Here is a 27,444-nt window from a genome sequence, read left to right on the forward strand (position 1 = left end):
TAGCTTTTGGTGTGCCCACAAAGCATGGTCTCACTGGGACAGCGTTTTCGCGTGGCATCGCCGCATGCTGATAGGAGGGACAAGCCTGCTCCGCTTCTTGTTAACATTATTTACTCTCCTTACAACATCCCCAGTAACTAAAGACAGGTATGTTCTAAATTATAAGCTAAAGCAGCTCCAGCCAGAATGCTGCTGCACAGACATCAACAGATCTGATGTCTGATAAATCCTGGCTGTGCCTGCCAACCAGAGACACTTACTCAGCATGTTATCCCAACTGCTGCCCCTGGCACTAGCGCATAGAACACGCTTAATGCCATCTAAGCCCGCGACTTGAAACGAGGCTTCTTCTGCCCGTCCTTAAATTCAGTCAAGAAGAGAGCCAGCTGCCAACAGGAAGCCATTAAACAAAGTTGCTGTCAGTATATAATCTTTAGAGGGGAAAAAAAGCCTTTCCAGATCTCTGTGCTCTCACTGTTTACCAAATTCATATATTATTTTGCATGACATGGAAAAACATTCACTCCCCAATTCTTTTCACATACTTCTTGTTACTGCTGAGTTCTGACATGCTCTAATAGTTTGCTGTAAGATTAAGTGCTTAAACATAATTGAGATTAAAGTAACCATCACTAAAAATATGCCTGAAACTCTTCAGTTTCTATGTGGGAACAGAACAGTTCATTTTTCCAATGCACAGCAGGAGAGATTAATTACCTAGAACCTGATATTTGCACTCTGGGTAAATATCCTCATTACACAGCAATAGCTGCAATAGAGAAAACACCAAGCTTCTTCCCACTTTGAGCCCTGTCAGACTGACATTCCAGAATGTTTAGTTGCTCATTTGCATTTCAAGATTCCTACAGAGAGATCCATGGACTCCTGTGTCATTCTGTATCTCTACAAGGCATACAAAGTGTTCAGAGGCTCTCTGAGTGCTAGAATTTGTCAATTTTACCCTCAGCCTTTTAAGCGTTATTATGCACCAGGCCAACTCCACATCTGCTTGAACTGTGCTTTTGCACACTGCATTTGCATCTGGCAAAGCACATTAGAACTTCGAGTTCTTTCATAAACATAATTTTAAAGGCTTTATGATTTCATTAGGTTAGATCATGGTGTTCATGGTGCCTGCTTACAGCAAGTGCGTGGTGACTAATCACCTTCTACGGAAAACCAGTTCTCTCGGTGCTGAAATGATGTCATTTTCAATCAGGTCTTCTCCTTCTATCAGAACTGATCTCCTCTGGGGTGGCCAGATCAGGTCTATTCATGTTCTGAACTCAGAAAGAATGACAAGATACACATTAGAAATCAGTTATTACTTCTTGATGACTGGCCCAGCTGCAGTGGGTTGCTGGACTGGGTCCACAGAAGGGCAACAAAGCCAATAAGGGGTTTGGAGCACAGGTTCTGTGAGGTGCAGCTGAGGGAACTGGGATTGTTCAGCCTGGAGAAAAGGAGGCTGAGGGAAGATATTCTTCCTCTCTAAAACTCCCTGAAAGGAGGTTGGAAGCAGGTTGGTGGTGGCACCTTGTAAGTAGCAAATGGGAGGACAAGGGGAAATGGCCTCAAGTTGCACCAGGCGAGGTTTAGTTTGGATATTGGGAAAAATGTCTTCCTTGAAAGAGTTGTCAAGTCCTGGAACAGGCTGCCCAGGGCAGTGGTGCAGTCTCCATCCATGGAGAGGTTTAAAAGATGTGTAGATGTGGTTCTGAGGACATGGTTTAGCAGTCAGCTTGGTAGTGTTAGATTAATGGTTGGACTAAATGATCTTAAAGTCTCTTCCAGCCTGAAGGATTCTACAGTTCTGTGCTCTAAAACCTGTCAGGCAGCAAGCAGAAGGACTTACTGAGTTTACTTCATGCATGCTGTCTTATCCCTTCCCCAGTCCTCCAGCAGGTTCTCAGAAGTGACACACCTTTTTACAGGACTGTTATTAGGTCTGGAACAGTGCAGCTCATGTGGGTGGGACTCTGTGGCAGAATAAACTCCTGCGTTAAGAATATGTTGTCAGATCCTTCTTTAGGGGTGAGCTAACTTCAAATACAGTTTAATAAGAGTGTTCTGCAGGTTCTGAAAGTGAAATCAGAGATGGATGTGTTCTTAGAACTCTTTCTGAAACCCATGTGAGCTACTGAGAGCTTTTGTCCTTCCTACACCTTAGAAAAGGTCGCAGCCTGGAATGACTTAGCACCAGCCTCAGTGTTTTGCCCTCCCTTCAGGAGATGAGTATAAATTTCCTTTCCAGCTCTAGTCACAAGGCAGTTAATCCTTTACCATATAGCATTGGCACATGCTATAAAGAAGTTTTTAAAAGGCTTACACTAATTTATAAAAACCAGGACAATAATATCTCAACATGATTCATAAAGACCAAAGTGAAGTATTCCTAGAACTACAGAGGCAGCTGATGAGGGAGGAGCATGCCATTGTAAAAACTCATCTCAAAACTTGCCAGATTTTCCATTACTGTCTAAATTCTAAGACCTGACACCGTTTTTTACATAACCTCTCTGCAATACTCTCATCCTAGACATAATTTATAGCCTAAAATCTCACACAGCTAAAACTCTGTAATTATACAAGGCTCTTTGGCACCTGAAATTCCTCTGAGGTTTTCATTTCTATTGAATTCAGCGGAACACTGAGGGAAACTGGTTCCAGGTTTCGGCAGCAGCGTGGGTTTGTACAGCTCCCATCCCTTCCTTGGTGCTACTTCCTCCACTGACTTCTTACTACCATTCCAATTCTAACTGAACTGAAAGAGGAGAGCATGCTCGAATGAAAAAGGCATTTTCCTGAATGAAGGCATTAAGGTCTGGCTTTGAAAATGTTGTGAAATAATGATGGAAAGAACAGTTGAGATTTCAGTTTGGAGGTTTCTCTCTCTTAGCCTGAATAAAATCAGGAGCCATATAAGCAAAATACAAACAACACCAGAACAACCAGAAATCTCTGATCAGTTTTCAAAGCCAAAGTTTCCAAGCAGTGCCTTCAGGATCTTTATTCACTGTCCCATAATAATTGCTGTTCTCTTGCCTCTGTGGCATTCTACAGCTGCCCATCATGTTGCCATCCTCTTCCAAGAACCTTGCAGACAGAACTGTCTAGACTACAGTGCTGACAGAGCGAGGTCACGGCTATCGAGTGGTGCATTCCATGCCGGAGCGAGGTGGCTTCCGTTTCTTGTCTGTCTTGGTGATCCTTGCTCTTTGCCATCTAGGGAAAGCTCCTGTCTGTCCTGGTGTTCCAGACTGCTTACCTCATCCTCTGCACAAGACTGCAAACCTCTGAGCTGCAGTCTCCTGCAATCCAGGAAGTGAATGTCCAGAGACACACCAGTGAGAGAGATCTTTCAGAGGATTTATGAGCTCACTTCTTGCACAGAGATGAATGTGAAGAATTCTCCACGAGGTCAGTGGGAATTGTTCAACTCTCCTCTGCAGTGCTGTCACACAACACAAGGCCAGGGCTGCTCCTAACCCATTTGGTATTATGGAGACATCTCTCATGCCAAAACACTCCTGATTCCCTAGAAGCTCTCTTGGTCATTCATCAACAGCTACAGTTACCAAAAAAAGCAAATATACCACAGCTGGTTGGAGGGAGGGAAAAAGCAAAATAGGAGAAAATATATACACTTTGAAAGAAACTGAGATCACAGAAATGATCACAAAGCAACACTAGAAAAGCTGTACAAGATCCCTGTAGCTATGTCAATGAACATCCCTATTGCTGATTTCTAAGTGCAGAAATCTCAATGTAAATAGAAAACCTAAGGAAAATCAATGGTTTTTGACCAATCTCCCAATAGGAAAGGCCTAAGGAACAGTTGCCAAATCACTGCCAGATAACCCTGGATACTGAAATGCATGCTACAGGCAGAGAATCTGTTTTTATCCTGTAAATTTACTCTTTTAAGTTACTTTCATTGGGTTTTGGTGACATTTAATAATTCAGAATGTCTAAGAATAAATCATCTCTTTCCTGTCAATCAGGCTCCAGATTAAATAATCTGTGAACAAAGTGAAATTACAAGGGAAAATTTTGGACGTGAAGGAAATGCCCTTACAAAGAGCAAGACATACAAATGACATAGGAATTACTGGGGATCATCAAACCCAGGGCTGACAACTCTCTGGCAAGGGCACTACAATAGAAAATGCTGTAGGAAAAGCAAATGGCTTCAAGGAAACCAAAAGCATTTTTCAACAGTATACACCAGTGAATGAAGCCATTCAGCCCCTGCATGCCCCTGACCACTCACATATGTAAAGGGTTGTTCTTGCACACAGGAAATATTGTTCAAAGGGCCCAGTTTTGCCATCATTAACTTGATTATACAGTATGTTCTTTGCAAAACACCATCAGGCTTTGGAAGTCATAGGCATTAAATCATAAACTCATAAAAATCTCTCCTTCTCCTGTTTCATTAGCACAGATACACTCTGCCAGTTTGGCTAACCACAGAACATCAAAAGCCTTAACAAAGCTACCAGTGTGAGAGTCTGAGGCAGAGGTGATGCTTTACTGGTCAAATACTTTTAAGGTCTAGACAAAATTCTTAAGGGTTAAAGCCAACAACAGTGAAAACTTTGAATTTTGCAAGCAACCAAGAAGGACCCAAAAGCAAAAAGGCACACTTCTCTGGCAGTTCAGCAGCAGCAAAGTAACTGCTCAGCTGCCACTTCAGAATCTGGACACATCTCCAAGGAACAGCAAGAAAGTTGGATTGCAATACTTGAGTACTTCCAGAGAAAATGCAGTGCTACTCATCCCTCATCATAACACTAACATGTCCAGTATCATCTGTGAACCACTCTTCTCTCCATACAGCACACTGAGGTGGTTTTATTTTTTTCTGGAAGTCCTGCAGGAAGCATTTAAACACAGAGTGAGCAAGCAGGTCTCAAAAAGTTCTACCTGAAAGCATGGATCCTTTGACCTCCTACTATACACCTGAACAAGGACGGATGATCTAATGATTTTCCCCTGTACTTGGCACTTGTGAGGCTGCACCTTGAGTACTGGGTTCAGTTTTGGGCCCCTCACTCCAAAAAGGACATTGAGGTGCTGAAACAGGTCCAGAGAAGGACAATGAAGCTGCTGAAGGGTCTAGAGAACAGGTCTGGTGAGGAGTTGCTTAGGGACCTGGGGTTCAGCTTGGAGAAAAGGAGGCTGAGGGGAGACCTTCTGGCTGTCTGCGACTCCCTGAAAGGAGGTTGGACCCAAGTGGGAGTCAGCCTCCTCTCCCAGGTGGCCAGCTCCAGAACGAGAGGACACAGCCTCAGGCTGCGCCAGGGGAAATTTCGGCTCGAGGTGAGGAGAAAGTTCTTCACTGAGAGAGTCATTGGGCACTGGAATGGGCTGCCTGGGGAGGTGGTGGAGTCGCCGTCCCTGGGGCAGTTCAAGGCAAGGTTGGATGTGGCACTTGGTGCCATGGTCTAGCCTTGGGCACTGTGGTAAAGGGTTGGACTTGATGATCTGCGAGGTCTCTTCCAACCTTGGTGATACTGTGATACTGTGATACTGTGATACTGTGATACTGTGATAGGAAGACAGGAAATGGCCTCAAGTTGAACCAGGAGAGGTTTAGGTTGGATATTAGGAACAATTTCTGTGCTGCTTTAGGGTCGCCAAGCCCTGGAACAGCCTGCTCAGGGAAGTGGTTGAATCACTCTCCCTGGAGGTATTTAAAAACCATGTGCCGAGGGACACGGTTTGGCAGTGGATTTGGTAGTGTTGTGTTAATGGTTGGACTCAACAGTGTTAAAGGTCTCTTCCAGCCTAAACAATTCTATGGTTGTATGATTAAACTCTCTCATTGTCTAAAAATTCCTGGTAGTCCTAACTGGAAACCTCAGAAGATACAGACCTCTGTAACTGAAAATACAACGCATGCCACTTTGTCCCCTTTCTGGTCATTTCATCAGAGGCCAATGCAATGACAACCACAAGAAAATAAACATCACCTTAGAAGAAAATATTTCCTGGACATTTATCTGCCCAGGTCATATTTGAGGGACAGTAGCAGAGCACTGACTTAAAAGAATGGAGGTGGATTAGAGGAATCAGGATGGATTTATGCGATCGTGCCCAAGTGACTTCTGTTGGATGGACAATTTCAGCCTCCATGCTTGTCTATCAAGAGAAGACACAGTGTTTCCATTTGCATAAACCCTCTTCTGATTTATTTCTTGCCATGTTCATAGCTTTAAATGCAAGATCAAATTTTACAGTAAAAAAGTTGCAGATGTGACAAACTGTGACCTGAGATGCAACACTTGTCACCTTATGGGAAAACTGCTCAGACACATCTCATTTGCCACTCACAAAACCAGCCCCTGAAAATAAAGATGAAGTGTAAGATGAGACCCAACCCAGTGTAATTATCAGAGGAAGTTTCCCATACTACCAGTCTCAACTAACCTGTCTTTGGGAAGATTCTAATCTCAAAAATATGGTTATATATCGCCGCCTACCTCCAAAACTCTGCCACTATGTCTGTGTGCGCAGGCGCTCTGGTGACTCTCCCAAGATATACACTGCACACCCACTCCTACAACCCCAATCTCTATGTCACTATGTGTTTCCATTCACCTCTGTGGAACATTCTGCTCAGCCTCAGAATGTCAGGCCTTTGGTGCAAGTGTTTTTCTAAACTTGGAATATCTCCGCCTGGTAATCAGGGTCTGTTATGCACTGTTAATGCTGATCAATAATTCAAGCGCCGTAAGACAGTGAACTGAGTAAGAAGGCAACAGGAAAACAGAAGAGTCATTTTTCATGAGCCTTACTGAAAGATTCCTTGCTAGTCACTTCCAGCCTTCTTTTATCCTGTTTGATTGTCTAAGCATAAAATCGAAGAGTGGTGCCAAGCAGAGGTCTTGCACTCTACGTGGGGGCTGCAGTGGATTCACAAAGTTAGGTTTGAGCAGGTAAGGCAGGAAAGAAAGAAAATCCTACAGCAAAGAGAATGGAAACTATCACATCCAGGTAGTAATTTTGCAATTAAAAATGTGAATGGGGGTACAGAATAAGCCTACTGTAGTGCTGCAGGGAAAATGTGCCACTACCAAAGGCAGAATGGCAGTGCCACTACCAGAGAGGATGCAGACTTGCTGAGTGACATCTTTGACCTGCTGCAGAGCCAGGAGAGAACTGAAAGGAGAATCCTGTTCAGATTCAGTAAAAGCAAAAACAAAGCACTTTGATGACAGACATAAAAAAAACCCAGAAGGCAAAACTCCCCAAAGTTCTAAACAATAACCAGGAACCACACAGGATTTCACAATGTCATATGAGACAAGTACAAAAGTTCCCAGCAATTATTCTCATTTATCCTCTCCTTCTCAGATATGTAGAGATTCTGTGGATAAGACACACAAATGAAGTAGAGTCTATACCCGTTTAGTCATTTCACCCTCAGCTCTGTGTCTTCAGCAGCTCCCTCTCCCTGTGGCCCATGTCACCTGGTTCATTAAGGCTGGCTGCCATTGTTCAGCTTCCAGCTCAACTGCAGCTCAGCAGCTCTTGAATTAGCTGTAGAATAGCGGTACTTCAATACCAGAGCTCAGCATAGCAACCAGGGACTAAATAAATAAATAATGAAGCACGGTATTCTAGCAGATAATATAAATACACTTTCAGCAAATCGCTTGGGTCCAAAGGGCAGCCAATTTGTTTGCTCTGTTTCCAAGAATTTGTAAATCTCAACAGGGTGTTTAAACACAAGCATATACAAACATCAAAGTTCAGTGCTGGCATATTTTACACCTCCAAGTTGTATGCCAGCATAGCTGTATACCACACATGAAAACTGCAATGCATGTGTAAGGAAGTGACAAAATACTACCCCAAACGAAATGCAAATTCTTCTTTAAATATCCACTCATTCCGTGTCTTTCTTCTTTATTCTCTATTTACTCCCATTCATCATCTCTCACATGGAGATTTATAGAGCTGTCTGATTTCATGATTCCTCCTGTTCATTACTCATAAAGGGAGAGAAGAAACTTTAAATCTCAAGCCACATCTCAGATGTGTGGGGTTTGTATTCCTGAATGACTCACTCACATGGAGGCACCTGTACTTATGAAAAACCCAGCCTTGCAAGGGAAGCCGCCAGGTCCTGAACTAGAGAATGGACACGCCAGCTACACAGGCATTTCTGGGCTGCTGTGCAGACAGAGTAGTCTCTCAGCCTCTCTCCCATTCCCTTTCCTAAAGGAAAGGCGCAAACAGTCCCTGGCTCCAACTCATGTTGTGCTTCTCTTGCTTCCTGGGTTCTCATTCATCTTACCTTTGAACAGTTACTGGGCTGGCGAAAAGCAAGTAAGAGGGACTTCGGAAAGCACAAGAAATCAATTTCGTGAATGGCAAACGACCGGGGTGCAGCTGGACTCTGCTCTCCACTTCCCCGACAGAAAGCATTACTAGGACCGAGATCCAGAGCCCTCCCGCACGCAGCGGTCGCCCCTTCGCCAGCCGAGCCCCTCTCCTTTGGGGTGACACGCGCGACAGCGGCAGGCTGGCTGTGCCCAAGGAGAGCTGGAGATGTGCTCAGCCTGCAGGGCTGGGGCCAGCAGCCAGCTGCCCCTCTGTTTGTACACAGTCCCAGCAACCAGCGCTGCCAGGAAGCAACCTCGTAAACAGAAATGCAAGTGAGCGCTAGCCTCACGCTGGGAAGCACACAGCTCTGCTTTCCCTGCCACAGGGAGCCTGGGCTGCGCGAAAACCTCCCCTTTGTCACCAGAAGAGACTTCTCCAGGGGCCCCTTTCTCACCTTCACGTTTTCTTGGATGAGATGGGGAGAGACAGGATGCAGGGAAGGAGGAACGGGCAACTTCTGACATTAAGTCAAGGTAATGGCTCAGCGCGCCAGGGATTTTCCACCTGAGTGCTTCTTCTCCCCTTCCCGAAGTGCTCCCATCTATCCCACCTAGCGGGGAGGGCAAAGGCTTTCCAGTCCCGAGACGGAGCACTCCCCTGTTCAGCAGCGGCAGGTGGGAGCTTCCTCCCCTCCCCATCACGCCGGTGCTCACCTTTCTGGCTCCTCGTTTAGCAAACTCCCTGGCCAGATGGCGACCGATGCCTCTGCCCCCGCCGGTGACCAGCACGTTGTCGCCGGACAGGTCTCGGAGCTTGGGCGGCAGCACCATGCACAGAGCAGCTTTCACCACCAGATAAACCATCTGCACGGGGAACAGCAACAAAGCGCCCAGCCACTTCCAAATCATCCTCTTGTTCCAGGCAAGTCAGGAAGGCAAAATTTTCTTCCAACCCTTCACAAAACCAGGCTAAAAAAGGGGAAAAAAAAAAAAAAAAAAAGCCAATACCCTTCACGCACCCCCAGATGGGTGACAAGTCTTCAACCCCCTTCCAAAGCTCGGGGAGCCAGCGATTCTTGGACTGGAAAAATCCTTCTTTCCCTCTAAGAAAAATCGGGGTAAGAGTAAAGTAGTGCAGAAGACCGAGTCACTTCCCTGCTTCTTGCTCGGTGTCCTCTGGGATTGTCACTCGCAGGTAGAACGGTTTCCTTGCTTTGGAACTGGAAGGCAGGTTTTTAAAATTAAAAGAAAGGAAAAAAACAACGAAGTAAAAATTAGAAGTAACCACACATCCCTCTGCTTCAAAGGCCGACATAAAAATCCAGTATCCAAATAGAAGGCGTTGATACTTGGAAAAATAAAATCAAGCAGCCTATGTCTCCAAATTTCAGCCTGCAGTGCCTTCCAGGCAGCTCACTGCTATTCTTAGACTCAGGAAATTGCTTAAATAAGACAGAATTGCCAGGACCTTCTTTTTAAGAAAGGCTCTATTCAGGGCAAGGTTGTTGTTTTTTTTTTTTTGTTTGAATATCTATAAATATCTATAGACGTTCTCTCCTGGCTGGCTGCAGAGGCTGAGCTGATAATCGCCTCTCTCTGCCCCCTCTCCTGGCTTTTTTTCACTTGGAGTGCCTGTGATCAGAGCAGGAATGATGCCGTGCACTATTTCAGCTCTGGCTCTTACTCATTTCTGCCTATTGCTCCCTCTGCCTATCACAGCCGCGGCGCTGGGGAGTTTTTATACCCCATTAAGCCTGATTGACAGTTAAAGTGTTGGGGAGATTTCAACTACTGTTTCTGTGAGTGGCTGGCGCTGCTCTCCCCTCCCCCAGAGCGCTCTGCGAGCCGCCGCACACGCACGGGGAGCACACAGTGACACTCACACACACGGAGCACACACACTGCCACACACACCAGTGACACACCACACACACACTCACACTCACACACACACACACACACCAGTGACACACGACACACACACTCACACACACACAAACACCAGTGACACACGACACACACACACACCAGTGACACACGACACACATACTCACACACAGAGCAGTGACACACCACACACACACTCACACACACACACACACCAGTGACACGACACACACACTCACACACACACCAGTGACACACAACACACACACACAGAGTACACACACCAGTGACACACCACACACACTCACACACACACAAACACCAGTGACACACGACACACACACTCACACACACAAACACCACTGACACACGACACACACACACACACACCAGTGACACACCACACACACACTCACACACACAAACACCAGTGACACACGACACACACTCACACACACACCAGTGACACACGACACACACACTCACACACACACAAACACCACTGACACACGACACACACACACACACACACCAGTGACACACCACACACACACTCACACACACAGAAACACCAGTGACACATCACACACACACACACACACACCAGTGACACACGACACACACACTCACACACACACAAACACCAGTGACACACGACACGCACACACACAGAGCACACACACCAGTGACACACCACACACACTGACACACACACGCACACACAGAGTACACACACCAGTGACACACAACACACTCACACACACACAAAGCACACAGTAACACACACACACACCAGTGACACACAACACAGAGTCACACACATGTGTAGCACACAGTGACACTCACACACACACCAGTGATACACAACACACACTGAGTCACACACACAGAGCACACACACTGACACACACATACCAGTGACACGACACACACTGAGTCACACACACACAGAGCATGCAGGGACACACACACATACTGACACACACACCAGTGACACACGACACACTGAGTCACACATAGAGTACACAGTGACAGTCACACACTCACACAGTGACACACACACTGACACAGAGAGCACACCTTGACACACACACACAAGTGACAGTCACACACGGACACATACATCCGCCCCCAGGCAGTCGCACACCACCACCCACCACCACCATGCAGTGACAGGCACATACTGACAACTCCCTCACTAACAGTTATGCACCACACACTGACACCATCACACACTGATCCTCCCTCCTAGACACATATTCAGTGTCAATCACACACACAGAGACTCACACAAGGACTCACATTCACACTCACACATATACACACACTCACACACACTCATACACTAACAAACACACAAGCACACATTCACACTCACACATACTCTCAGACACACACATACTCACGCTCTCAGACACTGAGTCTCCCAAGGCTGAGGCTGCGCTTCCCCTGGGCCTGCAGCTGGAGCTGAGGGCGCCGGGAGTGGCCAGACTGGCGCTGCTCCTGCCCGGCACAGCCACAGCAGCGGGCAGGGGCTGTGGTCTGCCCTGCGCCCAGGCAGAAGCAGTTCCAGGAACAGTCAGGGTTAAGGCTGAGTTCAAGGAGCCAGCTCTGCCTCTCGGGGCACTAGCAGAGAGCTGCTTGCCTGAGATAAGCTGCTGCAGTAGGCAAAACTTCTGTTAGTCCTAGATTGCTGGGCTGGATCTAGCCTGGGCTGATAATCAGCAAAGTCCATGAGCACTGGAACAGTTCTCCTGGACAAGATGACAAGCCATGGATTTCCCGAGCTGGAAGACACGTGTTGCTGCAAATTGGTGATGTAATGGTGGGGGGCAATAAAGCAGACAGGCTCTGAATGGAGGGTGACTCTCACAACGAAGGCTTGGGTTTTCCCTCTCTTTTTCCACGACTTTTTTGCCCAGTTACGAGGGCAGAGTGGCAACTCCAGAAGGTCATCACAGCATGTTAAACTAGGTCTCCATGGCACTTTAAACTGTGTTGTAACGGGAGAAAAGGCAAAGTGTATTGCCAGCTAGGTCCCCCACGTCGTTGTTTGCCCAGTTAAGCATTATGTAGGTAAGCTCTGTTTGCAGTTGCCCTGCTGAAGCATTGCTGAGGAGAATCTAACTGCACATTGGCCTGAGAGCTGTTCATGCTCAGTTAGCTGTGGCAGCAAGCAGAAATATGCTAATATGCAAAGCTTCGAGCTTGTTAAAAGATACTCAAGGATGTCAAATCCCACACTGCTGTCTTCACAGCTGAGCTGGAAAGAGCCTTGGCGTTAGGAGCGTATGTCTCAATGAAGCGCCGAAGTGACTCCAGTCCCACACGCTAGCGCCGGGGGTCTGGAGCCCTATCCACTGTCCTGGGCAGCCATCTAGTGGCACAAGCCAGAATCGCCGCCGACTTCACCTCGATTTAAAGCACCGCTGCAATGGCAGTCTGTGAGTCCAGGCATCCATACACAGGCAGCCAAGTTATATTGCACAACCAATATTAGTGAGTTAGGAAGCTGAATGCCCTTGAAAACTAATTCCGTGTTATGCTTTGGAATCAAAAAGGTGTTTTTAAAGACAGGTGTTCCGAGCAGCCATGTGGTAACAGTCTTCAAGGGTTATTTGGTTGCAAAAAAAAAGCAATCGAGTTTCTGATGCCACTCACATCTAAACCCTCTATCAGATAGAACTTTTTTCAACACTAAACATCAACAACATCTATCTAAATCCTTGATTTTCAGCTCTGGTAAGAGTTTCACTAAACTTTTCAGGAAAGCCTGACCAACCAACAACAAAAAAAACCCCAAAAACTTAGCAAGAGACTTGAAGTGTTCTTACTTTTAAATGCCAGGTTGCCTTATGTGACTATCACTGCTCTATTATCGAGTGTCAGGAGAAAAAGGGTTTTCAAGAGAAGAAGTTAAGTGTTCTGACCAGAAACTCTAAATCTGAACATCCTGTTGGAATCAGGAGGTATTCCCTTAGCTTAGCTGCACCCAAAAGCACCAGAGCTCAGAGACTTTCCATTGCTGCTTGGCAGCATTTAGTACCTCCGTGTGTTTTTACAGTAATACCTTTAGAAACGCAGCTAGGGGAGCCACCTGGCACTGCAATATCCCTCTCAGTCCAAAAACTCTGTCAGGGCAACAGAAATTATACAGAGAGCTCAGTGTTTGGTTTAAACAAGAATGACTCAAGTGACTGGACAGGGAAAAAATATAACAATTTTCTGGTGTGGAAATAAGGAGCAGTGTTAAAAATAAAAGGACATGAGCTAAAAGAAATTAGATTTTTCTTTTGTATATTTGTTCCTGAGTGCAGTATCTTGATGCATAAATCATCACAGACACATTTCAAATCACAACAGGTCCCTTCCACTGTGCAGCATGCTGGGATTCTGAGAGTCTGCAACAAGAATCTGTCATATCATATATTAGTTATGCCTAAGTTAAAAATTGTCCCAGGGTGAATCCCCTTTATGTTTCTACACATAAGTCCTTAACCAGAGCACTGGAGAAGTCACTAAGCAGGCCTATTAATTTGGTAACATTACATCAGTTACCAATGCTAACACTTAGGAGTGCAACTGATTTTGTGTTTTGAAACGTTTCGTACAGACACACTCAAACCAAAGTATAAGGTCCTCAAATCCCAGCACGTTAGGTTAAGCCATTTGCAGGGCACTCCAAACTATGTTTTGTTCCAGTCACTCCAGCAGCAGGGCAGTCATGTACTACATCTCAGTGGTAACCTCATTCAGTCCTGGCCTCCACTTACCCATTTAAATCCCTGGGTTTGTATTTCTTAACAGAAGTGTAATACAGCTTTATGGCTATTCCGAATAGGATTAGATGTAGATTGTCCCTGAATGACCCATTCCTGCACCACACTCAAAAGAGGTCTTTATCCTTTCCAAGTATTTAACCACAATAGTGCCTAAATGTAGTAGTCCAGCTTAAAACTGAATCTGTTGCTCATATTTAGGCAAGATAATGTAAAGGTAAGTTAGTAAGGCCTATAGTAACTGAAATCCAGCTTTTGCACCGTACTTAGTGTAAATTTACTCAATACTCTCTGTAAGACTCATAGAAACCTACTTTTTCTTACTTGTCTGCTCTTGAAGGTAGAAAAACAGTGGTGAAAAGCAGCATTTACCTCCAAATCAAGCTGAGGCACTCTCTACAATGTCACTTGTATAACAAGGCTCAATTTCTGCAGAACAAGGTTACACAGAGTCACAGAATCATCGAATCACAGAGTGGCTTAGGCTGGAAAGGACCACAGAGATCATCTATTCCAACCTCTCCACCATGGGCAGGGAAGCCTCTCGACTAGACTCAGCTGCTCAAGGCCTCATCCAACCTGGCCTTGAACATCCCCAGGGAGGAGACATTCACAACCTTCCTGGGCAACCTATTCCAGAGTGTCACTAAGATGCTTAGATCTTGATGTTGCACCTACATCTATTGGCAGAACTCAGAATTTGCTTTCAGCCTTTGCAGCCAAGTTCCAGCAAATCTGCAACTCTGATCATGCAAATGAAGTTACTAAATTGCAAGAAGTTCTGAAAGGAAAAGGAGCTGGAAATCGAAAGTATTTGCAAGGCATATCTGAAAGCCACTTGGGCAAACAATTCCGTGTTATCAACTTCAAAAAACACAACCCCCACCCAAATACATACAGTAGATTGGTAAGCAGAGGTGAGAAACCTGGAACACGGAGCAGCAGTGTCACACAGCGGAACGCCTGTGCTACTGGAGGGTTGAGTAATCCCACTTTCTTACCTCTGTGCAGTGTTCTTCACCACAGACAGTCCATCACAAGCACAGATTTAAAGTGAAAAAAGAAACCCTTTTGCCAAGCTGATCTGGTTATTGTTACATGAAGTACTTCTGTCAGATTTGGATAAATCAAGAGCTAAATTTGTGTGTTTCCTGATTTCATTCTTCCCTTGAGTTCACATTTTCCGTTTGAAAGGATTCTCAGGGGTTCCATGACTTCACACTACCCTTCCATATGCTATTAAGTATTAGAGTACCGTTGCCCTGTAAGTGAAGTTTTGCTCAAAGAGACCAGGTTTCTGTCTAACTTCCAGCCTTGACAGAAAACAGTTTGTGTCCAGCCTTGCCTGAGAAGCTGGATGTCTTACTGCTTTCCCAGGGTCCCACAACAGATCAGTAGCACAGATAAAGATATAACAAAGGTACTATTAAGTAAAAATTCTAGCTGACATTCATCTTTAGATTCCATATGTGCAAAAATAATTGTCTCTATAAGCAGAAGTGCAGTGCTCTTAAGTGCTACCTGGAATTCAGACAAAGGGATTTACACCCAGCATGTGGCATTCGGTGTGAGAGTTTGTCACTTGTACCAGCTGCCCTTTCTTAGCCTCACCTAGCTTTAATCCCAAGCCAAATCTGTCTCAATCTGTTAGCCTGCCTCATCTGGAAGAGGGAACAATGACACAGTGCCACGTGTAAAGAGGAATGGAGTGACTACCTTTTGTCATACTGACTCATCGTACGTTGTCTTCAGTACCTTTCCCTCACTCATATGCCGGTCAGCATTTACTGTTCCTTCTAATTGCTCAGTCCTGACAGAACGTCACAGACACACGGGGAACTGGGGACGCTGAAGCACTAATGCTGCGAGGCCTTCAGAATAAGAGAGGCTTATTGTTCCTAGAGTCTGCACTGAAATCCTACTAAACCAGCGTGACAGGGGTTTTGACAGAAGCAGAGCAGAAGGCTAATGCCTGTATTAAGTTTGCACTGGGAGCTTGTAAACTAGCTTAGGGAAAAACCTCTGGATAAAATGTCCCCTGAATCCTCTCTAACAATGTCTTTTTGATGAATTCAGTACATGCAGCTAAAATGTCTCTGCAGAACTATTGGTTCACTAGAACATAGAGGTAAAATTCAAGTCCTCTAACTGTCATAAATTTCCTCAGCTTATGTTCTAGAAAGGAATCCAAGAAGAGGAGGAATGTTAGGAAGAGACAAAGGCAAACCTTTCTGGCTGGAAGGCTAGGATGGATCAGCTTCAAGTGAGTTAAATGATGTGGACGAGTGAGATCACATTGTAAACTGTGGATGGAAAGAGAAGATCTTTACAAAGATTCAGCTGAGCTAAGAGAAGGTACAGAAGGATGCAGGATTCTTTATTCAAACAGAACCCATGGCATTTTTGATGATGGTCTGTGCAAGGCTAAAGTTTGGGTTGTTAATAATTGATCTTGGTATTTCTAGAACTTTACCCACTGTTAGCAGGAGAGACACAAGCTGATGCAGTAGTTTCATGTAGAGATACTTCCTTGAGGTGAAGCATTTCAGTTGTTGCTGACTGGTGCCAATATCCCTAGAAATTGGTATCACCAATCTTTCAAGGGAAGAGCAGTTCTGGAGGGGGAAGAGAACAAACAGAATCAGGAAGATGAACAGGAGAAGAACAGAAGGAAGAGGATGGCAAACAGGAAGGAGGCTTCCAAAGGTCAACTGATCCTTAACTTATCTGTGGGGACTGCAGCCTTTTTAAAAGCTTAGTTGTCTTTCCTGGCACGCACAATGGCACAGGGCAGTGAAGACCAGCTGATTCTTTGGAGGAAAAAAGACCTCTTATAACTGTAGTACCCAGATGTTTCCTAGAAGCTAGCCTATAAAATAATTAACAGAGATGCTCTTTCACAACACTCATCTCTGCCCTCCAATTAAACTTCGTCCAATGCTATCTGATTACAAAACCCACTTGTAAAGCAAGCAACCATAAAGCCCAAGAACCCCTCTTCAAGTGACTTCAACCTCCTCTCTAGTCTCTCATTAGATGTTTGGGTTATGGTCTGAAAGTCTTAATATCGTGGAAGAAAGAAAACACGTATATTGAGAGCTCCTAAGTGCTTTGGCAGAAGGTAATTGGCATTTTGGCACCTAGCTTTTATGAGGAGAATTTTGGATACTCCATTACCTCCTCAGATAACAGTATCAGTGGAATGCTTAAATCCACCACAGAATCCAAAATAATAAAGAAGAAATGTCTTTGAACTTTGACTTGCCACATTTAGAAGTATTTTCACATGGAACATTCAGAACTTAAAGCTATTAGTTTTAGGAGGAATTAGTAAATATCATCAAACCTCAACTAAGAAATTCCTCCTCAGAACATAAAAGCAGCCTTGCTTTAGTTTATGTTGGGGTTCAAAAATCATTTAGGTTAATGAACCCCCACAGGTCTGGATGAAGGCATTGGGAGGGGCTCAGTTAAGTGTCCTGCACCTCACAGTGATGGTAGAGATCAATTATTCCTCAGCTTACTGAAATAATTTGAGTCAGTATTGGAAGGATGCCCAATATGATCACAAGCTCCTGGCCTGATGAGTTAAGTCCAGAGTTCCATGTCATAACTTTTGTGGATTTCATGGTTTTCTTAACCTTAACATCTATTTTTTTCTTTGTTTCTTTATTTCTTTTAAGCCACATAATTCAGTCACTTGTTCTGGATGACTTCTACTGAAGATAACAATTCTCTGAAGCCTGCTCACTCTTATCATCCTGTGCTTTATGTTGTTTATTCTCATTCCATACAGCTAAATATTTATTTACCCTATTGATTAATTCCCATTACAGTTTCTAGCTCCTTCCTGTAATGCTTATTTTGCATAAAAGGATTTTTGTAAGCGGAGATATTTCACATTTCATCTGCTTCTTTAAAGGTGTAAGAAAAGCCATAAAGGACTCACCTTATTTTAGTCAAGATCCAACCCTCCAAGGGAATGTCACTGCAGGTTTCTTAGCTAAAGGCACAATCTTATGGCTCAGTATTCCTCTTCTATGACCACAATCACAGCTTTTACATGAGGTTTAAAGAGGAATGTCTGGGAGATTAGTGAGGATAAAGAAATATTTCAGAGTGTTCAGAGGATAAGCATAGGTTCCACTGATTACATGAAGCTGAACTGATGTTGGTTTCCTTTTAACTTTTACCCAAAGAAGTTTTACCCAGTCAAATGGTGGAGAGAAATGCACAGAGCTGTACCTGCTTACTCATCCCTCCACTATCATCATCTCTCCTGGTACAAGCATTTGGCTAGCCATATGATCTAACATAGCCTAAATTACAACAAAGGGTAGAGTTATCTTGGAAAAAAATAGCACATTATGAAGTTGCAAAGACAGCAAAATTCTTTCTGTTGTATGCATCAGAATAGAGGGCTAGGACCAAAGATTTCAAAGTCAAGAAGCTTCCCTCTGCTATTGCTGGCCTGTTGGTGAGCCCAGAGAGCCTTGGTGCACACTCAGCTAGAAGATTCCAGATAAGTGACAACTTGAATCCCTAAAAGCAAAATTCCTTTACATGTGCTTCAGAATGTCTGCTCAAGCTGCTCTGCACAGCTGTCTGTCTCAGCAATACAGCAGGGTAAAAGAGAGAGCAGCACTAAGCAAAAAGCCTTTGAATTGTACTTCAGACTTATTCCAAGAACAGAACCATTAGAATTCCTGAACAGAGAGGCTGGAGTTCAGCACTACCAATCTTCCACTGGTTCTTAAGTAGAGGGAATATCCTTCAGCACACCACCTAGTACACTTGCAAAAAGCCACACGTAGCTTTCCAGGCCCATAAAGCAGACCAGAATTAAACTAGACTAAAGTTCATTTGCAATGTTGGAGTGTATAAAATAGTGACATTTCCTGGATGTGAGTCTGCTGTGCATGAACTCCTTAGTGCTACGCAAAGCCGTAACCGCCGGATGTTTGTCTGCTTCCAGCATGTCAGCCTCGTCCGCAAGAGCAGGGCGGAGAACTTTGATATGTAAATCACTTCTCTGTGGAGTCACTCTGGAGGATATAAATAGTGACAAAATCATATCAGACAGTTGTCTGAGAAATTATTCCGTCCAAAGGAAAATGGAATCCTTTTCTGCCCTGGCTTTAGCAGCAGCCCTCCTTGTTACTTTCCTACTGCTGGGTTTAACTGCAATGGATCACAGTTCCTTCAAGGCAGAGGTTCCTCCTGACGTTGACCAGCCTCCAAAGCTCCGCCTATACCATTACATGTTTGTTCTGACGGAAATCCTGGTGAGTTTATCATGCTCTGTCATATTGGGATTGTCAGGGAAGGAAAAGCTTTCAAACCCCTTTAGACATCTGCTGGTACTTCTGGTTAACTTCTAGGTTAATGTTCACACTCAGAGAAGTAGCTCTCATAGCCAGGACTTGCCAGGTGCATGATGCTTTGTGCACTGCACGTCTGTACTGAACGTATCCTGCTCATTCTGGTGAATGCTGCTCCTCGTGTACCAGTGCTGTGCCTGTTGGTACTGCACGATGCAGTAAAGACCTCTTCTTTTTTGCAGTACAGGACAGTCTTTTCCTCTTTTCTTCCATGTGACTCGCTTATGTCTCTTAGACAAGCTGCATCAGCAGGTTAACTCTTGCCTTCTACAGCATGGCTGTCATGCATATGATGCTCCTGCTGCACCTAGCCACATACTAAAGAAATCAGTAACAATCTGAAATGGAAGAGATAAGAGGAAGTCTCCAAGCCCACATGCTAGCTTCTGTTTGAATCTGCTCAAACTGTGCATGTTGCACGGGGATATAAAGCTTTGATGATGATTATCTTGGCTGGCAGAACATAACACCTCTGGGTGACAAAGGTGTGGCTGATGTAGCCTCAGGGTGCATGAAGCTCGAATCGAGTGGTTTTCTGGACAGCTGGTGTGCCATTCCATTATTCTTTCTAAAGTAAAAATCTGGTTCCCGTGTGGTTTTCCACATAAAAAGGCAGTCTGTGCCAGACTTTAGGTGTTGCAGCAAACAGCTTTTCAGAAGTATGCTGACATGATCTGACTCCTCTTCTTCTTTCACATACACACATTTTAGAACCAGCCTTATCTTCCACCTACGAACCCTGATCACACCTGCCTAGGAATAGTCATACCCTTCATTTATTGTGTGTACTGCCATTTGCTCTCAAGTATTTTGTAATTATTGATCAGAAAGTTTTTCAACAGGACATCTACCAAATTCCTCATCCTCCTTCATGACTCTCTGCCCTCTGTGATGACAGGAGCTCCTAAGATAAGGAAGGAAAAGGGGATACTTAGACAGAATGCTGATCCACAGCTTATCATGTACCTTACTATCTGTTATCTGAAAGTTCAGTAACATCTCAGGGCTATCAGAAAGCAGAGTGGAGCTTAAATAAACACAGTATGGCAATTCTGCCTACTTCAACCATTATAAACCATAACTCTTGACAAAAAAACTGACTTAAGTCATGACAGCTTTGGAAACTTGATGCTTGGGGAAAGTTATACTGACCCTGTGCTTTTTGCCACGGTTGCCTTAGCTCTTATATTCATTTACTCCTTTATCATGATGCCTAAAAATGTGTACTTTCAAATGTAAGGCAAGAACTAGATCTATTCACTTGTCCCTAGGAACTGGGACTCAAGCCCCCCTCTGCCCACCCAAGCACTGCTGACAGTTGTGGCGCAGAGTGTTATGAAAAAAGCCTAGATCATCTCTGAGTTCCCATCTTTGTTTCTAAATGATTTTCTCTCTCTTCCATGGCCCATGATGGTTTCTTTTATTATTTCTCACTCAACTTATTTATTGCAGCCTGGTCTGGATTATTAGGAAGACAGAATGTGTTGTTTGAGAAAGGCCTTAGTGAGGAACTGGATGTTGCAAAACTCTTGAACAACAAGAGATTTAGTTTCATGTGTAGGTGACAGATGGGATCATGCCCTAAGAAAGTTCTACCTCTGTCTTACTCTGACATTCTTTCACAGCAGAACTACTATTCAGGGCCTATATGTGAATTGTCTCTGAGCCAGATAGAGCAGATCTAAATTAAAGCCCAGAGGCACAAGGCTAGGAAGGACAACACACAAAAGCATAGCTGGCTACTGTTGACAAGGCATTGAGAGAGCAGCCTACACAGAGGCTTCCGTTGCTCAGAAGAGAACAATACAATTTGCAAATTGCCTCTGATGACTATCATCATTCCAGAAGAATGACTAACAACAATCTGTAGGGGCAATTCAGTCACCATTTAATGGGAAAGGAAATGCTGTCCCTAGCAGAAAATGGATCTGGTACACCAGGATTCCACTCTGAGCTTCAGGCTGTCTTCACTATGAGCAGCTGAATGGCTTTGGAGAAGAAAATGTTGTGGCACATTTAACAAACCTCTCCTGTCTCCAGAACATTTGTTTTCTCTGGTTAGTTGGAAGAACCTGACTGCAGAGCCATTTCATAGGTACCCGTGAGATCTGGATAAAGGCAGGAGATGCAGAACCATTTTCATCAGTACTCATTCAGGCCAGCAGCCCTTCAGTGTTCATTTGAGGCACTGGCAATTTTCTTAAAGCTTGTTCTCACTGCTGCTGTGGAGAGCAGGTGAACTGAGGCCAGTCAGTCACCAAATCTTTCACACAAAGCAGTACGAGTCTTTTTCTCCCAGTACAGTGAATACTATCATGCTAGGGACCTTTTAATGTCACTTAAATACTTTGGCTGAGGCAGCTGAAGTACATAGCCTCCCTTTATAACCCATGGAGATGAACAGATGTCTCCAGAGCATGATCTAACACACCTGAAATTGGAACCATCCAAGAAGTGCCTCTTTCTCACCACTGATTAGAAAAGGAGCCTCAGGCCTCATGACTCTTCCCTTCCATACCAAAGCAAATGCCTGATGTTCCCTGTGGCACAGCCAGGCCACAGACATTAGAAGGTATTTATATATCTATTTGTGTATCTTGTTGTGCATACGCTTCATGGAATGAGTATGGCAACATTCCTCCAGAAGTAATGGTACCTCAGATCACCAAGATGTGCACTTTCACTTTCATAACTGTGCTAGTTTTGAAGCAGGCTAGAAAGTTTTGGTGAGAGAAAGTAGATAATTTAGCTGTGAAAAGGAAAGAAGCCAAATCACCACAATAACTGAAACCACAAAGCTGCTGGAGTTATTTGGGGAATCCTAGGAAGCAGCAAACAGCCAATACAATTACCCTAAATATAGCACAGAGGAAGGTAGCTGATGGCATTTCTAGAGTGGGAAGACCTGAATTCCCCATGTTGATTTCTCATTTTTCCTGTTACATCTGTCTAGGCAAAGAACTTGGAAAGTCTGGGCATCTTTGAGGAGCACAAACTTATCAGGCTGATTGTTGATGGCCTCCCAGCATGCAGGGATTCAAAGCTCTTCATAAAGGATCTGCATTTTGATGAGGTGCCAGTGAGGATTTACCTCCCAAGAGAACCATCTGCAAGCAAACGGAGAGGAGTCATCTTCTTCCATGGAGGATGTGGGATCTTTGGAAGCATCAGTAAGGAACAGGAAGAGAAAATCTGTTTCTTTAGGATCACTAACTATGCATCTCTAAAACTCTCCTGAACCTAAGATGTGACTGAAGCTTGGCTCGAGAGACAGACAGAAAGCACTTCATGCTCTTCAAATTTTAACATTAAAATAGCCTGCCTTTATTTAGTATCTAAATCAATATTATGGGATATAGCACTCCTTATGGAATATATATTCCTTACACTAAGTGGCTGCAGGATCCCTGAGGGGATTCCTGAAGGCATCCTACAGAAAGGCTGGAGAGAGAATTTTTGTAAGGGTGTCTAGCAATAGGACAAGGGAGAATGGTTTGAAGCTGAGAGAGGTTTAGCGTGGATCTTAAGAAGTTCTTCATTATGAGGGTGAAACTCTAGAATAGGTTGCCCAGGGAGGTTGTGAATGAAACGAAACAAAACTAAATCTGAATCTCCTCTGTAGGGGTGTTGAAGGCCAGGCTGGATAAGGGCTTGAGCAGCTAAATCCAGCTGACAGGCTTCCCTGCCCAGAGTGGGGAGGCTGGAGTAGATGCTCTCCAAGGCTAGGATTCTATGAAAGAAATTCTTATTTCATTTGACATTGCATTTTCCCCTTTGCTCTCTACCTGTAGCACGTTTGTTGGGATTTCTGTAGTCTCCATGTCAGTTCAACTGCCCTACAGCAGCCACTTTAACACATGTGAACACATCACAGAGTAAATACCTGTAAATGAAATCTTCTAAATGCAGCAAACTCAGAATTAAGGTTGAAGGAAAACTCCATATATATTTACACAGCTTAGAAGAGGGAGATTTCTACACACTGTGGACTAATTATAGAAGTAGACAATTTACTGTAACACAGTCTGGATGCCTTCAATTACTGCCTGAATTAGCCACATAGAGATGCACTGATTTCACAGGAGGCATACCAGCTGCACCCTCCATTCTTCACAAACCAGGCAATCTCTGCTTCAAATACAAAATTCATTGAGACTTAGCTGCAGTTCTACACTTGGCATTTGCTCAGCAAAAGGATCTGACATAGCTAAGTCAGTCTCACAGTTACTTAAAACACTGTAATAAGCTTTTACAAAACCTCAGGCTACTTTATCCCTTACAACCACTCTGAATGATTGTGCAAAACAACCACAGACTGCTTTGGGTTTGAAGGGACCTTAAAGCTCACCCAGTCACACCCCCCTGCAGTGAGCTGGGCCATCCGCCACTAGTGCAGGTTGTTCAGAGCCCTGTCCAACCTGACTTTCCTTCCAAGGAACATGCATCCTGTTCTGGGCAACCTGTTCTGTTTTCTGACCACCCTCATCACAAAAATGTCCTTGTAGCCAATCTCTTCCTGCCCTCTCTCAGTTTAAAGCCATTGCTCCTTGTCTAACAGTAATAATCCCAGCAACATTTCCTTATTTCCCATGTGAACAATCTCCCTATATGTGTGGCTGTCACAACGGGTCCTGGTAAATATAAGTCTAGGTTATTTCCACCCCAGAGGAAATTTGGGTACTCACTAAATAGGGCAAGAGGTCCACACTTGCTCACAGCATCATGCCACTGAAAATGGGGGATTGCATTATTTATCATAGAATGGTCTAATTTGGGAAAGGCCCTTTATGATCATCCATTCTCTAACTCTACCAAGCCTGGTGCGAAACCATGTCCCTTGGCACCACATCTCTGCCTCTCTGAAACACCTTCAGGGCTGGGGACTGCACCACTGCCCTGGGGCAGGCAGCCTGTCCCAGAGCTTGACAACCTTTCTGGGGAATAAATTTTCCCTCATGTCCAACCTAAACCTCTCCTGGCACAGCTTGAGGCATCTCTTCTTGTCCTGTGACTTTCTACCTGGGTGAAGAGCCTGACCCCCTTCTCACTCCAACCTCCTTTCAGCTTCAAGTATTCTAAGATATTAATTACATCAATATTTGTTCTACAGGAAGCTATGACAGGATCTGCAGGTCCATAGCCAGCAAATCTGATTCAGTGGTTGTGTCTGTTGGGTAAGTGAGCTCCACCCAGAATGAAACAGTTCTGCTACTTTATCCCCTGCTTCACTCACTCCTCTGAACGACGCCAATTCTGTACTTGCATTTCTTTGAGTATGAGGAAAGAAGCTGAGCTCTGATGATGTTGGTAGGTGTGAGTAAGTATGTGCCACAAAACACTGAGAAATACCTGCCATAGGTTTATAAAGTTACAGGAGTAATGTCTACACCAGCTATTTTCAGAAAAAGAGAGATGTGGTCATTTTACATCACTCTCACCACAGACCTCACTGCCTTTGTTCAGTAAGGGCCGAAGTTTGCAGATGACGCCAAGTTAGGTGGCAGCGTTGACTTGAATGAGGGTAGAGAGGCTCTTCAGAGAGACTTGGATAGGCTTAGATCAATGGGCCAACAATGAGCTTCAACAAGGCCAAATGTCAGGTCACAACAACCCCAAGCAATGCTACACGCTTGGGGCAGTGTGGCTGGAGAGCTGCCTGGCAGAAAGGGACCTGGGGGTTGTAATAGACAGGAGCTGAATATGAACCAGCAGCGTGCCCATGTGGCCAAGGAGACAAATGGCATCCTGGCTTGGATTAAAAATGCTGTGGTCAGCAGGAGCAGGGAGGTGACTGTCCCCTTGTACTTGGCTTTGGTGAGGCCACACCTTGAGTGCTGTGTTCAGTTTTGGGAACCACAGTACAAGAGAGATGTGGAGGTGCTGCAGGAGGCTGAGGGGAGACCTTATTGATGTCAACAACTACCTGAACAGACATTGTGGAGAGGCTGCTGCTGGTACATTCTCAGAGGTGACTGGAGACAGAAGGGAAAGGGCCTCAAGCTGAAGCTGGGCAGGTTTAGATTGGACATCAGGAAAAAGTTTTTCAGGGAGAGAGTGGTCAGGGGCTGGGATGAGCTGCCCAGGGAGATGCTGGAGTCACCCAGCCTGGGTGTGTTTAAGGGTGGTTTGGATGTGGTGCTTAGGGCTATGGTTTAAGGTGAATCTTGCAGAGTAGGGTTCTAGGTTGGACTTGGTGCTCCTGAGGGGCTCTGCCAAGCTGCATGTTCCTGTGTGACTCTGCATGTGATAAAAGGCTTTCCCAATTTCAGGTTTTAATATTCAGGGGCTTTGGAGATGATTTCAAAGCATAAATAGGCATATAACATCAAATACTTTCTTTTTAAAACTGCATAGACCACTTTTAAAGATGTTTTCCTTCTGGAAAATCACTGATGGTATGAGGAAACTTTAGTTTCCAACAGATTCTTCCCTCAGAAAAAAAATCATTACAACAGAATTTAATTAAGCTGGGTGGAACTGGATTTGAGAATGAGCTGCACATTATGTATCTCATCTGGGTTGCTCATGACTTGTTTAAATTGACCTTGAAATAAGATACTGAGATCCTTTTGTTCCCTCGTTATCAAGATGCTTACTTTATGAATCTGTGGAATTAATTTCACAGACCGATGCAAACCCAGGAAAGCAGAAGCAGTGTGCCTGAGCCAACAGCAAAGGGTTAAACTAAACAAGCAGTACTGGGCTTGGCGAGGTTTTCAAATGCCTGGGATGGATTTTGAGATGGATTTGAGATGACAGATTCAAGCAATTTACAAACCATGTGTCTGTACTAACAGCTGCCCTTGTACCTGGCAGGTATAGGTTATCTCCCGAGCACAAGCACCCAACCCAGACCCTGGACTGTCTCACTGCCACCCTGCACTTCCTGAAGGCTGCAGAAAACTATGGGGTGGATCTCCATCGGGTGATCATCTGTGGAGACAGTGTAGGGGGCACTTTTGCTACCAGCATTTGCCAAGAACTGGTAAGCAGAAGAGACACCCCAAAGATACGTGCCCAGGTACTGATCTATCCCTTTCTCCAAGCACTGAACTTTAATCTGCCATCTTACCAGCAGAATGCTTTCATTCCCTTCTTGTCCCGAGAACGCACAGTCCATTTCATCCTGAAATACCTGCAGAAGGATTGCTCTCTGAAGGAAGCCATCCTGGCAGGTTCTCACGTTCCTGAGAGTGCCACTTTGAAATACAGGAAATGGATCAACCCAGATCTTATCCCGGAGACATTTAAACTGGGCTACAAACCACCGCTACCCACTTCATTTCTACCTCATGTCTATGAAGAAACAAAAGAACTGTTCAAGACAAGAATTTCCCCACTGTTAGCAGAAGATGCTGTTGTTTGCTGCCTTCCTGACACTTGTATCATCACCTGTGAGCACGACGTGCTCAGAGACGATGGACTGTTGTACAAGAAACGCTTAGAGGACAACAAGGTAAAGGTGAGCTGGCACCACGTGAAAGAAGGCTTCCACTGCACACTGGGTTTTTTTGGTTACGGTATTTTCTCTTTCCCATCGTCACGCAAAGTGGTGAACCACATTGTAGCCTTTCTGAAGAGCTACTAACGCGCGCGCGAACACAGGGAGCCGGCATGCAGAGAGTGTACTCCAACTGACTGCTCACTGGCACCGAGGCAAGGAATACCACGTCAAGATTGGCACAGCCTGCTGCATTCTCATTACTTGGGAACACGATGGGGTTTGGTTTGGGGTTGTTTGGTTGGTTTTTGTTTTTTTTACCCACCAACTGGTGTGCCTATTTTTTCTGTTCTCTCTGTTGTAAGAATTTCTGTTCTCTTCTTATGGTGAAGAATAAACACTTTTGAAGCCTGCCATAAATGAATAATCAGCAATGCGCATATGCCTGTGCACATAACACACACACACACACAAAACCAGCACAACAGCATAGATTAGAAGTCCCTCCAGTGCCTCTGGAGAATGAAGATGATTTTAGTTATCATCATCAGCCTATGTGTATAAGCATCCAGTAGCTTTGGACTTGGTTGTAAAATCTAAAGGAGGGAGCTGAGTACTTG

The 27,444-nt window shown here is 44.6% G+C and overlaps 2 protein-coding genes across 6 annotated transcripts in view; one reads left to right on the top strand and one right to left on the bottom strand.

The window, feature by feature from the left end:
* The window catches only part of DHRS3 (dehydrogenase/reductase 3), a 29,159-nt gene extending 17,398 nt beyond the window's left edge, over positions 1 to 11,761 (bottom strand). Inside the window, exons 1-3 of one of the 5 annotated variants that reach the window (XM_064172199.1) lie at positions 11,630 to 11,747; positions 9,345 to 9,556; positions 9,051 to 9,200 (exon numbers count right to left, since the gene is read on the bottom strand). In XM_064172199.1, coding sequence (XP_064028269.1) covers positions 9,051 to 9,200 — 150 coding nt within the window. In that variant the 5' untranslated portion in view covers positions 9,345 to 9,556; positions 11,630 to 11,747. Of the gene's footprint in view, positions 1 to 8,791; positions 9,014 to 9,050; positions 11,122 to 11,629 lie in introns of those variants that run through there. The other 4 variants (XM_064172200.1, XM_064172198.1, XM_064172204.1 and 1 more) reach the window with 4 other exon arrangements.
* A 7,427-nt stretch (positions 11,762 to 19,188) lies between these two features.
* LOC135190413 (arylacetamide deacetylase-like 4) lies at positions 19,189 to 27,127 on the top strand. The gene is made up of 4 exons (XM_064171767.1): positions 19,189 to 19,287; positions 22,337 to 22,553; positions 24,494 to 24,557; positions 26,200 to 27,127. Exons 1-4 carry the CDS (start codon positions 19,189 to 19,191, stop codon positions 26,969 to 26,971), a joined length of 1,152 nt encoding a protein of 383 aa, XP_064027837.1. The 3' UTR covers positions 26,972 to 27,127.
* Positions 27,128 to 27,444: the final 317 nt, after the last annotated feature.

This window comes from Pogoniulus pusillus, chromosome 36 (assembly GCF_015220805.1).
Source record: "Pogoniulus pusillus isolate bPogPus1 chromosome 36, bPogPus1.pri, whole genome shotgun sequence".
Taxonomy (NCBI): domain Eukaryota; kingdom Metazoa; phylum Chordata; class Aves; order Piciformes; family Lybiidae; genus Pogoniulus; species Pogoniulus pusillus.